Source organism: Myotis lucifugus, unplaced genomic scaffold, assembly GCF_000147115.1.
Source record: "Myotis lucifugus unplaced genomic scaffold, Myoluc2.0 scaffold_99, whole genome shotgun sequence".
NCBI classification, from domain to species: Eukaryota; Metazoa; Chordata; class Mammalia; order Chiroptera; family Vespertilionidae; genus Myotis; species Myotis lucifugus.
The window spans coordinates 758832-774222 of record NW_005871147.1 but is presented as its reverse complement, the minus strand read 5'-3'; the positions used below and the strand labels follow the sequence as shown (position 1 = coordinate 774222).

At 45.0% G+C, this 15391-nt stretch overlaps 1 protein-coding gene across 1 annotated transcript in view; it reads right to left on the bottom strand.

The window, feature by feature from the left end:
* The window catches only part of MARCH10 (membrane associated ring-CH-type finger 10), an 81415-nt gene that overhangs the window by 55103 nt on the left and 10921 nt on the right, over nucleotides 1-15391 (bottom strand). Inside the window, exon 3 of the mRNA XM_014458702.2 lies at nucleotides 12497-12616. Coding sequence (XP_014314188.1) covers nucleotides 12497-12616 — 120 coding nt within the window. The remainder of the gene's footprint in view (nucleotides 1-12496; nucleotides 12617-15391) is intronic.

Here is a 15391-nt window from a genome sequence, read left to right as displayed (position 1 = left end):
GTACATTCCCCACACCTATTTTGTAATCAGTAGATAATCCAGGGGATGATTCTGAGACAGTAGCCTATTCCTAAGCAACATTTTACCCAGTGATTTTAGCATCTGTTGATATGCCCTGCTTGAATTGAAAATTACAATGGGGTAGCAAAATAATTTTTCTAATTCTATCATCTCTTCTACAATTAGGTGGCATTCTTCCTTCTCATTTATCTATCATCCATCTCTCTATCTATTTATCCATCTATGTTTTATTTAATTACCTCATCAAAGTTTTCAGTGCTGAAATTGTACCAAAAACGGAGAGTGGAAGTCCATCCACCTTGGCTCTTGACTTGAGTCTTTGAGTACTTCTTTGCTTTCTGGTACAATAAGTATGATAGCCTCACCTTGTGCTTTACCTACCTCAGAATTGCTTTCTTTTCGTTGAGAATGGTATTTAGAAACCAATGTCTGCATGCTAGGTGTGTTCATTGCTACTGGAGTGACATTGTTCTTAAATCCTTTCAATGGAGTTAATTAAAATCATGAGTTCATAGTAATATTTCTAGTTAAAAGTTAACACTATATGGGTTTTTTCTTTTTTTATATTAATATCTCTTTTCTATTATATTTATAATATTTTTCTTAATTATATTAATATATTTATTTGTTTTACTTTGCAAGAAACATGAAATAACTTCAGAATTACCATACAAATATTACTCTAAGAGTAAACTCACTAAGTAAGGTATTATTTCTTTGAATTATGTGGATCCATCACAATTCTTTTTGTTGCTATGATAAATAGTGTTATGGTAAATGTCTTTATATATTTATACACATCTTTACCCCTTTAAGTTCCCAAAAGTGGGAGTTTATACTATGTACTAGATTGAAAGCATCACAACAATTTTAAATTTTTTGTTCCCAAAGTGTCCTCCAGAAATATTGTACCGATTTATATTTCAAGATGTATATGAGAATGCCAGTTTCTACGCAACTTTTCCAACTATTATCTTTTAAAAAGTCTTTGTCATTTTGGAAAAAAATTATAACTTTAATTTGTAACTTGTATGTAACTTTAATTATTACACGGGTTCATTTATTTGTCTCATCTATTTAGAATGTATATCCCATCAATTTATAAAAAGGGTCTGAGAAAGTTGAAATCAAGGAGTCTCCCAGAAATGGAACAAGAAAAGGCAAACTAACTTACGGTGCGAACACCGAGAACAGTGGTTGCCTCTGAAGGGGACAAGGGCAGGAACCGACTGGGAAGGGGCGTGAGGAATTTCACGGAGTGACAGGAACTTACTGGAGGTTTGGGTCACATGGCTACACCCATGCATTTGCCCAAACTCATTAAATAGTACTCTAAAATGTCCACTGCAGGCAATTTTTACTTCTAGAACAAACACTGGGAAAAATATGAACAATCAAAATCACAAAAACATAATTATATATGTTGGGCTATGGGAGTGATGAGTAAAACAAAGACTTTGCTGTCTCAGAGCTACAGTCTAGGTGGGGAGGTAGATCACTTAATAAAACAGTTATTCAACAAATGTAAAATTACAAGTCATACTTTTTTTAAAGGAAATGTATGAATAGTATCAAATTATAAGAAGATAGGGCAGAGGAGTCTGGGTCCCTGAGGAGGTGACCTGGGCTGAGATCTGAGGCAGGGTGGGAAGGTGGGGTGAGTGTTGCAAGAAGAGGGAACAGCATGTGCAGACTCTAGCAGGAGGTGGCCTGGCACTGAGGAGGACCCAAGGCTAGTGTTGGTGAAGCATAGAGTTGTCTGGAAGGCCAGATCCCACAGGGCCTTGTTGATGTATTTTGGCCCCCCTTCCAAAAGCCACAGAAAGCCACTCTCTCCAAAAATCAATGGAAAAAATATCCTCAGGTGAGGTTTAGTAACAACAAAGCCATGGAAGGGGTTTACGTAGTCATGTAATGATTTCCATTTGCTGATATCACTCTACCTGTGGCAGAAAAGTGAGATTTGGGGGCGGGAGTGGAAGTGTGGGGTCTCGTTGGACTATTTATTACCAGGGGATAGCAGAGAAGAACACACAGATGGATTAAAAAGATATTGGGGAAGTCCCGACCGGATGGCTCAGTTGGTTAGAGCATCATCCCATACATCAAAAGGCTGTGGGTTTGATTCCTGGTCAGGTTGTGGATTTGATCCTCAGGTGAGGATTAAAAATAAAATATATTTGGGAAGTAAAATTGATAGGACTTGGTGATGTATTGAATATGAGGGTGAGGATGAGGGAAAGTGTCAGGTTCTGACAGTACAAAAGGAAGAATAAAGGGTCAGGTTGGACACTTTAGCAGTGGGCCTGTTGAGTTAAGATGTCTTTAAGACCTCCTAGTAGAAATTACTGAGTAAACAATTGGATATGAAGATCTGAAGATCAAAAGTGAGGTTTGGGTTGGAAATAAAGATTTGGGAGTCATTGGCAGATAATGTCTTGATTTTGGCAGTTAAAATCTTGAACAGGGCTTCTTGGGGATAGGACATGAACTTGGATGGGGGGAAAAAATGACACCTTTATTTCCACCAATCTCTAGCTGAAATCTAAGCATATGTTTCATTTACGAATGCAGGCGGCAAACCACAGTAATATTAGCAGTACCTGCAATTTTGTCACCAATAGAAATCACAGATATTTTCACATTTCATTAAATTTGTTGCCGATGTCTCAAAATACCCTTTACGCCCATCACTTGTTATTTAATGTGTTAATAATGAAGCACATACATTACTAAATCACAGGTTTCTAAAAATATTCTGATGACTACTTCAATAAAAGTGGTTTCCTTTGATACCTTAGTGTATCTTTTTTTTTTTTACATTTTAAAATATTATTCTAAGAAGAGGGATTTAGAGAGAGTCCCCCATCCTGGTCCAAAAGGTTTCCAATACCAAAAATAGGAATAAGCCTTCCAGCTTCCGAGATGAGAACCAAGCCTTAGAAAACTCCAGGACCTCAGCGGGAGTGGAGAAGGATGAGATGAGGGTGAAGCCCAGCAGAAGAACGTGGCTTTGCAGAAGCCCAGGGACACAGTGTGTCCTGGAAGATGGAGTGGCCAGGTCAAAGTTGCCAAGAGGTCAAGGACGGTGAGGACGGAAGGAGACCTGCCGCATTCAGAGACGAGGAAGTCACTTGATGAAACAGTCACTTCTGTGGAAAGATGAGCGTGGAAGCCAGATTGGAGTGGGTTGAGGAGTGAGGAGGAGGTGGGGAAATGGAGTCAGTCGGTGTAAATAATTATTTTGAGAACTTTGGCTGTGAAGAAGAAACAAGTGGAGGGGCTGTGGGATCGAGGAAGGGCTGTTCTGTTGTTTTTTGTTTTTTTTGTGTGTGTGTGTGTGTTTTGTTTTTTTCCAGTTTTTGTAGGAGACCTTAGATCATGACTAAATGCTGATGGAAGCCTCTGGTACAGAGTTGGAGATCCGGCAGGGAAAGGATGACGGGTGGAGTAAGGGTCCTGAGAGAGCTTAGGAGGTGGGCTCCTGAGCACAGGCAGAGAGGTCGGAATGAGGGGGGGAGGTAGGTGAGGTGGGCAGCTCTGAGCTGAGGAAGCTTCTGCCTGAGGACTGAGACATCGGAGACGGGACATAGAAGAAGGTTTGAAGTGGAAGAGAGCTGGCCAGGGAGACTGGGCAGCACTGAGGAGTTCCAGGAGGCTGGTGGCTGTGACCTTTCAGGGGCAGCACTGTTCAAAGTGGGTGATTTTTCTCCAGCCGTCGCCAGTGGCCTGGGTGCGGGGTCCAGGGACCGTGGATGGGCAGGCCTTCGGCAGAGGTGCGGAAAAAAAGACAAAGGTCAGGGAAACCAAGAGGATCACCCACAGAATCCAGGCTGCTTAGGAACAATGAGAGGGCACGGGGAGAGGAGCCAAGAGGTGGCAGAGATGGCGCAGTGGACGTGGATGGGCAGAGAGCTGGAAGGCTGGTGCTCATCAGTAGGTTTCTGGAGATGGAGAACTTCTGGTTGATGATGTAGTTGAGGGTGTGCTGTTGGTGGCGGGGATGGCAGACTGAAACAGAGGGGGCCCTTATGAGGGGAGGCGGCACTTTAAGAGGCACTGGGACCTGAGAAGCTAGGGTGTGGCTGCATTCACCAGGCAGATGCTGAAGTGGTGTAGGATTGTGGGGGAGACCAGGCAATGGGGCCCCAGAGATGGAGCCACAGTCTCCACTGAGTAAGGGAGAGAGGCCAGGAGACAACAGGATGACCGAGGTGTGTGAGGTGGGGCAGGGGAGATGGTGGAATAAAACAGCATAAGCCTCAGTGGACCCTCGTGCCTCCTGAGCCTAAGGAAGGGGTGCAGGAGGGAGGCCAACAGCGCCCTCCAGGGAGGGGGCTCTGAACAGGGGTCTGATGCCATTTCCTGGGCTGCAGGGAGGCTGGATGGCTCACCCTTTTCCAAATGTGCCCAGCTCTCCACCGAGGTCCTAGGCCCTTCCATCCACCCGCCAGGTCCCCCCACCTCAGCTCCCCACTCCCACCACCTGCTCCCCAAATCCTGCCGGTGACTAAGGTCCAGCTGAAAATGTGCATCCGCTGTGGAGTTTTCCCAGGTTTCCCGCTGCCTTTTTTTACGCTCAGCAGACACGTCCTGAACCGCAGGCATTTGCGTGAGGTCGCCTTTCACCCCGCTGAGCGCCCTGAGGCGGGGGCGGGGCTTATCCTTGCCGCCTCCCCTAGCCCCCAGCACAGCGTCTCAGACACAAAAGGGTTATAATTCCTTAACAAATAAAGCCATATGAAAACAAAACCACCAGGTTCCAGGATGAAATGCTGTATGCGGTAAACCACGTTTAAGGCAGGTATGCAGCGGAATAATAATACCTCGCAACTGAAAACATTTTAAATTTTGATATCTGAATTTTAATTGGTTCTTAACAAGGTTTTTTTTGGTTTTAAAAATGAATCAGAATCCTTTTTTAAAACGGAATTTTTAAAAATAAAATGTGGTAAACTGAAATACATAGCACCACAGAAAACGGGAGAAAAAGCCACTTCATATAATAATCTTCCCTCATGCAATTTCTGAGCCGTTGCATTCAATTAACACAGGGAACTCTTCCCGTCAGAGGCCACCAATCTCGGCTCCGACAGTTTCAGTGAGGAGGGGGGCGTGGGGGGAGGTAACAATAGGTGTTTGCATTGCAGGCTGGTGGCAGAATCACCCTGGTGCAAGGATTGACTCTGGGCTGTCTTATCTGCTGAAAAAGGCAGAACAGTATCCTGGAAGCAGCTGCCATTTAACCTGACAGTTGCCCCATTTTACTGCCATGGCCTATTTTAAAACCGCCTCCTGGAGCTCTGATGAAGTGCAGAAACGGAGGAGAAACGAAGCACCGCTGGCTTTGCCCAGGACACAGGAATAATATCCGTTCGCTCCACTCATGCCCTTGGCAGTCGCCAGCAAGCTTTGCCCACAGAGGGGCCTGCGCACCAGCCATTCCAATTTATCTACAATCTTATCATGAGAGAAAGATCCAACGCAGTCCGGAGAGTGATCCGGCGGAACGTCCAGTCACAGTCAGACGACTTCTGTTACGAAGGACAGTGAATCCCCAGTCGACTGTGGGCCCGTCTGAGCTTCCTCGGCCCGCGGAGAGCTGCCACCCAGCTGTCCTATGTCTTTGTGTGCATGCCCACCCGGGACAAAAGGAACTGCCAGAGCTTACAGAAGCCAGCTGTCCCTTTGCAGAGCGGTAGGCCAGGACAGGCATGCTCTCTCCAGGGCGGAGGTTTCCAAGGTGTTGATGATAATGGACGAATCTTCAAGCCCAGACGGGCCACCACTGCACAGGGGCAGCCTCACCAGACTACTGACCTCTCAACAAGTTCAGGCCAGGTCAGGGAGCGTTCCTTCCTCTGAGTAACAGCATGACCTTTCTGCTCCCGCGCAGGGGGAGGAGTCCTGTTGTGGCCGCTGTGGCTTTGGCGCTCTGACCTCAACATGTGCTCATGCCTACAACACCCTGGCAACTGTCAGCCATTGAACATTCACCGTGCTCCTTCTCTGTGGTGGCCATCGGGAATGCGACAATGAACACTCCTGCTCTTGAGCAGCGCTAGCTTAAGGCAGAGGCAGAGAGGAAGGTGTGTACCGTAGGTAGATTTGAACCCAGAGCGTGTGATGGCAATACAAAGGAGGGACAGAGCAGTCACCCGACCCCCCAGGAAAAGCCTTGGAAATTCTTCCCAGAGGAGGTGCCCTCAGAATTGAAGGTCAAGTCATCAGGGTCTTGAGTACCTTGTGAGCGTATTTGAACATGATCCCAAAGACAATGGAATTTATTTATTAAAAAATTTTTTTAAAAATTTATTTCAGAAAGGAAGGGAAAGGGAGAGAGAGAATCATTGATCGGTTGTCTCTTGCATGCCCCCTACTGGGATTCGAGCCCAAAACCCTTCAGTCCCTAGGCTGACACTCTACCCACTGAGCCAAACCAGCTAGGGCCACTAAAGAATTTTTAATAGAGGAATGACACGATCCAATTTGCTTCTAGAGGATCATTCTTTTTCTTTTTTAAATATATTTTTATTGATTTTAGATAATAAGGAGGAGGGAGAGACAGAAACATCAATGATAAAAGAGAATCATTGATCTGCTGCCTCCTGCACGCCCTCTACTTGGGATTGAGCGGGCAACCCCTTGACTGGGAATCAAACCGTGATTCGCTCAACCTGGTTCATAGGTGGACGCTCAACCACTGAACCATGCTGGGCTAGAGGATTATTCATCCTGCAGCCTCAAAGACTGATGGGAAGGAATGAGGTGAAGACAAAGGGACCAGGCAAATGACTCCTACAACCTTCCAGGCAAAAAAGATAGACCCTGGAAAGGGAGGTGCTGGTGGACAGATTCAAGAGAGAGGAGATAAGACAGTCCAGCTTCAGAGTCTGATTACTGTGAAGTGTGAGGAGGAGCAGGGGGAGGATTCTTAGATAATTTCCAGAATTCTGCCTTAGGCAGAAATAGATTCAAGAAGAGGAACAATTTGAGGGCAGAGGATGACGTATCCAGCCCCTGGAGTCTGAGGGGCTCTTGGGGCACATCAAGGTGAACGGATCCACAGCTAAAATGGAAAACAAACGCAAATGAAAATTCCCACAGACCCGCAGTGGTCAAACCGTGGGCTGTGCATTCCGTCTCTGTGAGGTACATTTCGGGCTGGTGACGCTGTGGGCAGAGCAGCCTTATTACTCAGGTGAACCTCGAGGGTGCAGAATCTGAGCCAGAGGCAAGAGGGAGCTGTGACAAACACCGAGCCAGGTGTTAGAGATGACTCACCGCCTCCCAGGCGGGGCAGTCAGAACCAGCGTGTGCTTGTGTGAGCTGTCTCCTCCGCACAGGGGCCTCGGGACAGGAAGAAGGGAGGCCTGACCCACAGGAATCTGACAGTGGATGAGCAGAAGTTAGAGAAAATTAACAGTGTGACTCCCGGAACGCATATGCCCGCGCTGGGTCCTGCCTGCTGTCGTGACACTTCTAAGGGTGCTGGTAGGTTGACACTGACAGATTAATGGGAGAACAACTCCCTAAGAGCTGTTTGAAAGAGGAGAAGCTGAAGATTTCACAGACAGGATAGGCTGAATAAATAGGTAGTGAAAGGAATTGTGCAAATATACCCAGGTGGTAGAAAAACACACACAATGCAAATCAAGCCTGGCTTGATTGCCTACTGTTCTGCAAAGTATTGTATTGTGGGTTATGCATGGCCAGTATCTGGGAAACAAAACCCCTTCCTGGCCCATGGGGTGTTGTCTTGTTTGCGTTTTGGACTTGACCACAATGTGAAGCAGGGCTGCCCCCAGATCTTTCTGTAACGATGCAGATGGTCTATATCAGCGGTTCTCAACCTGTGGGTCGCGACCCCTTTGGCGGTCGAACGACCCTTTCACAGGGGTCGCCTAAGACCATCCTGCATATCAGATATTTACATTACGATTCATAACAGTAGCAACATTACAGTTATGAAGTAGCAACGAAAATAATTTTATGGTTGGGTCACAACATGAGGAACTGTATTTAAAGGGCCAGAAGGTTGAGAACCACTGGATATGGTCTATATGTGTGCGGTCCAATATGGCAGCCATGGACCTCATGTGGCTACCGAGCATGTGAAATGTGGCTGGTGAGACAAGGAACGGCTGACTTCTAAATTTTATTTTAATTCATTTAAATTTAAAGTTAAATAGCCCCATGTGCTAGTGGCCACTGTATTGGGCAGCTCAGTTCTGGGCGTTTGCTGCCTTGGTGTTTGGGTGGATATTCTGACTTCTTAAGCCACTGCGGGTTACTTGAAGAGGCTTTACTGTAGCCTCCAAAGTTTGTGTGGAGAAACGTATGATGGCCAGAACAATGAAAATGTTTATGTTGCGTAACCGCCTTCACCTTCGCCTTACCTCACTTTCCCGGAGACCCAGGTGATTTCGCTGATGTAAACACCCTGGCTCGGGCAGGCCTGGGGCAGAGCCAGCTGCTGCTGGGATCAGGTGCACTGCCTCCTTCCAAAGTCAGGCTGGGCCCTGTGACCTGCAATCTAAATACTTAGTTGCTCGGTTGATGATGGTGAAAGGACAATCATCCTTGTCCTATTAGCAGAGCAAATGGTGCTCTTGAAAAACGGAGATCTCGTCTCTACTTTCTTTGCCAGTGAAGTAAATGCGGTATCTCCTCAGTCCTTGAGATTTGAACACCCCTTCCAGCAAGGATACAGGATCTTGGAAGAGGAGAAGAGCCTAGGACGTCTGTTTTCATAGAAGGTTGACGTCCCCAGGTCCTGGGCTAATCATTTTCAATGGGGAAATCTGGGCTCCAGTCCCTTCCCGTGAACACGCCGGGGCCCTGTCTGTCGCAGCAGCTCCCCTAGGCCAGCAGCTGTTCCGGGGAAATGAGTTCCTGCTCATATCGAGAGCCCGCTTCATTTTTCAGTCTACTAACTCATCCAGCTTCCAGGTGGTTATGTGGAGCTGATGTTTATTTATTTCCCTGTTAAATTCTAATCTGATTAAACAGTTCAAAAGGTTGCACGTAGCTTGGAAAAGGGTCTAAAATGAAGTTGCCACTTAGGTTGGCTTGTAGAAATCTGGCCCGGGGCTGAGCTGAGGTGGAAGAAGGTATTCTAGAAGCATCAGAACCTGCCCTTCCACTGACACCCGCTGGAGTAGCATTTGCAAGAATGGTTGAACACCAAGGCAATTTATAACGTAATCTAATGTTAGTATGACATTTAAGCGTCTCACTCGTTCTCATAATGATCCCATGAGATAAGCATGATAATAAGTATCCCCTTGGTGGGACACTGAAGTGCTTAGAAGGAGCGAGGTTTGTGCCTGAATTCACGCTGCAATGTGGACAGAGCTGGCCCTCGGTGAAAAGTGTTCTTTCTTCTAGGCCACACCACCAACTAACCGTAGTCAGGAGGCACCACTCCACAGAACATCTCAGCATAGGCGCCATAGTCACTGCTTCATCTTAGATTTAGACTGAACACAAGCTCTGCCTGACCAGAGCTTAAAGCCACTGGCTGTGATGAGGGAGTCATGTCATAATGCGGTGGCCACCACGTTAACTGTGCACTTGGGGATCCGCCTACCTCTAGGCAGGTGTCGGGAAATTACAGCTTGATTACTTGCCGGTGAATGCCTCTGTTACTTGACAGTCAATGCCTCGCTTATTCCAGGCTCATCAGAATTTGACAGTCTGAGGCTGGGTTAAGGAATGGGAATTACAGTACATGTCAAATTGCAATACGTATGTGTTAAGTGATGGGAACTGCAATCCGTGTCAAAATTTGGTAGTGGCGTGCTTCAGGTCATGACCGTACAGTGGGAAAATGCCCATGGATTAAGCAATCTGCTTTCATACTACCCACTCAGGCCGAGCGTGAACTTGCCTTCAGAAACCAGAGGCAAAATGTTCCTTAGAGTTTTCAGGCACAGAAATCTCTAGAAGGAAATTATTCGGGAGGATGTTCACCTAGGGAAGAGGGCTTTGGTTAGGTTTAAACAGCTGCTCTTCCTCCTGCCCCTTTCTGACTGACCAAGGATCTTTTGCACTCTAATGTCTGATGTGGCTTCCAATACACCGAGCTCGGAAAACTGGATCAGTCTGCCTGGGTTCTCTTGGAGAGGTGCCAATGTTCTTTTTCAGAGCCTCCTCTGGGAGACTAGCTCCAGACCTCCCTGCTAAGGAGAATCCTGTAGAAGGAGCTTTGGTACATCCTTCATTCCCCCGGGATTTGAGATATAGCAGGGCAGGCCCAGACTATGAAGGTTTAAGAACAACCAGCTCTTCATAGACATTGAGGTTGGGATCCAAACCTGGGATGGGTATTCTCCAAACCATGATTTTGGGGCCGGAGGATTTCTGGGATCTGGTTTGAGTCTCATAAGGGATCTCTGGCTTCACTCGTACCCAGCAAACGTTGAAGGATGGAGCCAGGAGGGATCAACGTTATGAGCACACAAGTCAGATGGCTGTTGAAATGTTGCATTCGGTGACATCTCTCACCCTGCCTTTCCTGTGCCTTTGTATCCAGAGGCAAATCCTCTAGTGTCCCCCAAGGAATACCTGTCATACAGAGAGCCAAGCAGGGGTGAGTTTCACTGTGGAAAATTCTGACTTTGTCACTCTTCTTGACAGAGAAGATGTGACCTTGAAGGCACTTGTACGATCAAGGCCCCAACCCTTGGGATATCATTATCTGAAAAGAATTGGGATTATGTAAATAATGTTGTTTTGAGTTCTCTGACATTGAATACTCCTGTCCTTGTACTTTAGAATAGAAATTGCCAGTTTTAAGCACTTTTACCACCTATTTTTGTCTTTATTTCATAATTACTTTCCTATGGACAACTATGTCCTTTGTAGATGTGGTCTGAGTGTTTTGCATTGATGATTTAAAGAATGAATAATTTTTACAGCTAAAGAAGAAAAAGACAGGAATCTGTTACCAGCTTGTCCCCCAAATAAGTTTGTGAAGAGGAGCATGAAACTTCAAGTCCTACATTATTTCAACTGCATGAGCATCGCCATACAAAACAACCATGACTATCTTGGGTCTTTGCATGAAAATGGAAGAACCCTGCTGCTCATTGCTTAATAAATCCAATCTAGAGGGATTGCTATATGCTAACTATTTGACTTAAATTTACATTACTTAAAATTAAAATCTGTCCTTGATTTTTGTTCCTAAGTGCAAAAATATAAGAAGCTACCTTAATGCTAAAAACGTGTTGTTCTAGCCAGACTAGATTTAATTTTTGGATTAACCTCCCTCCCTATGTTTCGTCAGCATCAGGCATCACATTTTGTCCTTAAGTAACAGGGAAGATCCAGGCAACATGTTCTTCTCAGGGCTGCCAATATTGTTAGTCTCTGTCACCCTCAGACTCTAGGAGAAATCTTTTATCGTGTGATTGTATGTTCCCTAATAGGGAGTATAGATCTCTCCCAGGGATGCAGCTACATCCATGAACATCAATCACTGATGTTTTTCAGGTGTACTTTGAACATTAAATAACCCAGTGTGAACATCCTAGATTAGAGAAGAAATCCCAACAAGAAGTTGATTGATATCAGGTATCCAGGACCTATCTCAGGGATCCATACCGCCAACAGAAAAGAGAGTCCATCCTCTAGAGTATGTTTCAGGCATAAAATATTAAATAAGACTTTATAAAAGGCATATTACTCATCTTAAATCAATTCACCATGCTAACAATGGGTGTTGAATGCCACTTGTGGTATTCAGCTTACATAGGATAAGGAAGATGCTTACACAGATAAGCGCTTACACATGAAATATGATCATACAGCTCCGTGGTTCAGAGAACCCTCTCTGGGCTCAGACTGCCTGCAGCAGAATCCCTACCCTACCATACTGGCTGTAAAATCCGAGGTGAATTTTCTTAACTTTTCTAAGGCTCGGTTTTCTCCTCCATAAAGTGAGGCAAATAATATATAGAGATTTAAGAAAATTAAGTAAGCTAATATGTACAAAGTACCTAGCACAGTGTGAACATTGTAAGCACTCAAATAATGATAACTACTCACTACTACTGTTATTGTCACCATTCTCATATTGCTATTATATTATATTGCTCTTTTTATTTACTATTATCATCCTAGACACAAATATTTGTACAATGGCTAGTTATTATGAGATGCAGTTATTATTGCATTTTACTCTCTTCATTTAAAATAAAAACTGGATTTGCAGTTTAATGGGTTAGACTATAAGGAAAGAAGAGGGAGGCTGAACCAGGGTGAAGAGAAATCATGTGGCCGGGTGGGGGGTGGTACCCACAATGGGAGCTCCTGCCCTTGCCTCTTCCTGCCCTGACCTTTAACCTTTAGGATTCTTTAACATCTCCTTTTTGTGTGGGCTTTTTCCCAAGTAACACACACACACACACACACACACACACACACACACACACACCAGCAGGAGAATGTCTTCCAGAGTTCTAAGTACCTGTTTGGAAGATGACCCGTTTAATAACCGGGTTCTCTCCACATTTGTCTCTTGCCCCCCAAATTGATCTCGTTTCTTCTCATTTGAGTCTCTTCTGTATTCCTGTCCTCTCAGACAAGCCTGGAGAACAAAAGAGGGTGGGTTGTTGTTTTTTTGTCATCTTGGGTCTATGACTAGCTTTGATAACTTTATGCTTCCTATTGTGAAGAATGTGAAATAAAGCATGGAATAAATACACGATATATATCTGCAGGGTTGATCAATACCTGTTACCAGTATGAACACTCTAGCCCAGGCATCACTCTCTCTTCCCTTTGCCCAAAATGCCAGGTGAAACATATTAGTCATTGCTTTCATAAATTCAAACAACAAACATACCGAGAGGCATTTCGTCAAATATTTACCCAACAATTGCCTTCTCAAGGAAGGAAGTACCTAATGTACCATATTAACGTTTCTTTCTGGTCTCTTTCTCTTCATAGCTCCTCCTTCATACTCACCTCCACTCTCCTCTGTCCCCTTGGATTTCACCCTTGTTACAGGAGAAGAATTTTCCTACTCAAGGCCTTTAGCACATGCTGTTCCTTCCACTGGGAATGCCTTTCACAGGATGTTCTCTTGACCAATTAGGAACTAGCTGGGTGGCATCTCAGGTTTCCCCTGCCTCACTGCTCTTCCCTAGGCCAACGTAATTATGAGATTTCGCTCCTATTATATTTATATTTTGAGCCTGTTTCTCCTGCTGATCAGTGAGAACCCTCATGGTAAGGACCATTTCTTATCTTTTGAATCCCCCAATATCTAGCATTTAATGTTAACTGAATTGCATTTTTGTCCGGGAGGAAAGTAATCCCCAAATGTTATAAAAACATAATAAAAATAATTTTTTTTCATTTTAAAAAACAAAATGAAAAGAAAATCTACTTCCAAAATATTTCTCCTCCAGTACGGGGACTGGACAAAACCAAGAATATCATGTGCTATGGGGATTTCAACTGATGATTTAAATACCCCCAAAGAGTAAAACTTCTTAGATCATTTCTACTAGGTTTGTAGAGCCAGTGACTGGATTCACCATGGCCCAGCCAGAGCCAAATTATCCGCTATCATAGTAAAGAAAGGCGGTGTAAAGACCAACAGTATTGTTTCTAAACTAGGCCTGACATGTCCGCCTTCCTGCTGGATTGAGAAAGGGAAGATTTCTTGGGCATTTTTTAAAAAAATACATTTTATTGATTTTTTTTACAGAGAGGAAGGGAGAGGGATAGAGAGCTAGAAACATCCATGAGAGAGAAACATCAATCACCTCCCTCCTGCATGCTTCCTACTGGAGATGTGCCCACAACCAAGGTACATGCCCTTGACCGTAACCGAACCTGGGGCGTTTCAGTCCGCAGGCCGATACTCTATCCACTGAGCCAAACCGGTTAGGGCTCTTGGGCATTTTTTGACTTCTGTTGGAAAAGCATCCCCTTCCTTGATGTAGAAGGAATTGCCAGGGTTTCCCGCCACGGGGAAAGCCTAATATGCTACAAGGTTAAGAACAGAAATGGCCTGATATTAACCAAACATTTCCCACTTGGGAAACCAGGGAGTCAGTTACACTCTGCTTCTCAACTGAGTTGCAGGGGAAGCACTGGCCTCCAGGCTCTCGCATGGTGGCCAGTTGGTTACCTGCCGCAGTGGGATCCTGGCTTCCGAGAGAAATGTGCAGTTTCACCCGTCTTGCCTGGAAAGGGTGAACACCCCAAAATGGCTGTTTTTCTTTCTCACAGCTAATCTTATCTCCAAAAACTATTCCATATAGACAGTAAGCCACTGTGATAAATCCTGGGCCGTGTTTGTTTTCATAAATAATTTAAACAGAAAACTCAAAAAACACTGGACAGAAACTATATAATAAATAAGATAAGCACCAAAGAGAGTTTAGCTGGAGAGCTTAGAGAAGTGTAGCTGAGTACGGGCCTCTTTTTTTCTGTTCCTTCTACAATGACTTGTGACCGGAGCCCCGGCTTGGGAGGAGGCCTGGCTTGGCCCATTGTGTCCTGATGCAGCAGATGTCTGTGTTACCCTAACCTACTGGTATCAAAGGAGCAAGAAAATGCTGATGGGCTGAAAGTGGAGGAACCCGTCTTAGCTAATGCTCGCAGGACCCAGGCAGATTTTGTGGGATGAACAGAATTCCTGTGGGCTGAGTGTTTTTTGAAAATTCTCTCCAAGAATGCATGCGACTTAAATATTTCTTTACCAAAAGGGGATGAGGAATGGAATGATTTACAATGTTGAAAAAAATGTTTTTCTCCTCTGGTTCCTGATCCCTTCTCTCATAGAGGAGAAGGGAGCAAACCAGTGGCAAGGTAGGTACTTCCAATTATTTTCTTTTGATCCAGCCAAGCAATCTTCCTATGTAAATCAAACATTAAACCTCTCAAAGCCACAGCTTTGCTGAGGAGAAGGAACACAGGGACAGAGCCCAGTCCAGGCTTCCAGTCCTAGAAACAGCAAGAATCCAGCCCTGCTCCACCCAGGGGCTAGTTTTCCTGTTATTTATAAATGTCAATGATGTTTTTGTTGTTGACATTGTTGTTGATGCTGACGTTGTTTCTGCTCAGGGGGGACCTGAAGTGACAGGAGCAAAGGAGCGTGACATCACGGATGGGGAGGAGGAATGGACTTGTAATTCACAGTCACCAGGGGCTCCCCTTATTCGGAACTTCCAAATTTTTCCCTTTCAAATTCACGTGCCTGGAGCTAGGTTGCTATAAATACATTTCTGTTCATGTGACGTAACTGGCTGGGGGCAGTCTTGAAGCTGAAGGCGTGTCAGGTGACTTCTTATTCCTTCCTTTTGGGGGAGGATCAGGGGCTTCTTCCTTCACTCTTTCTTGGTGTTAC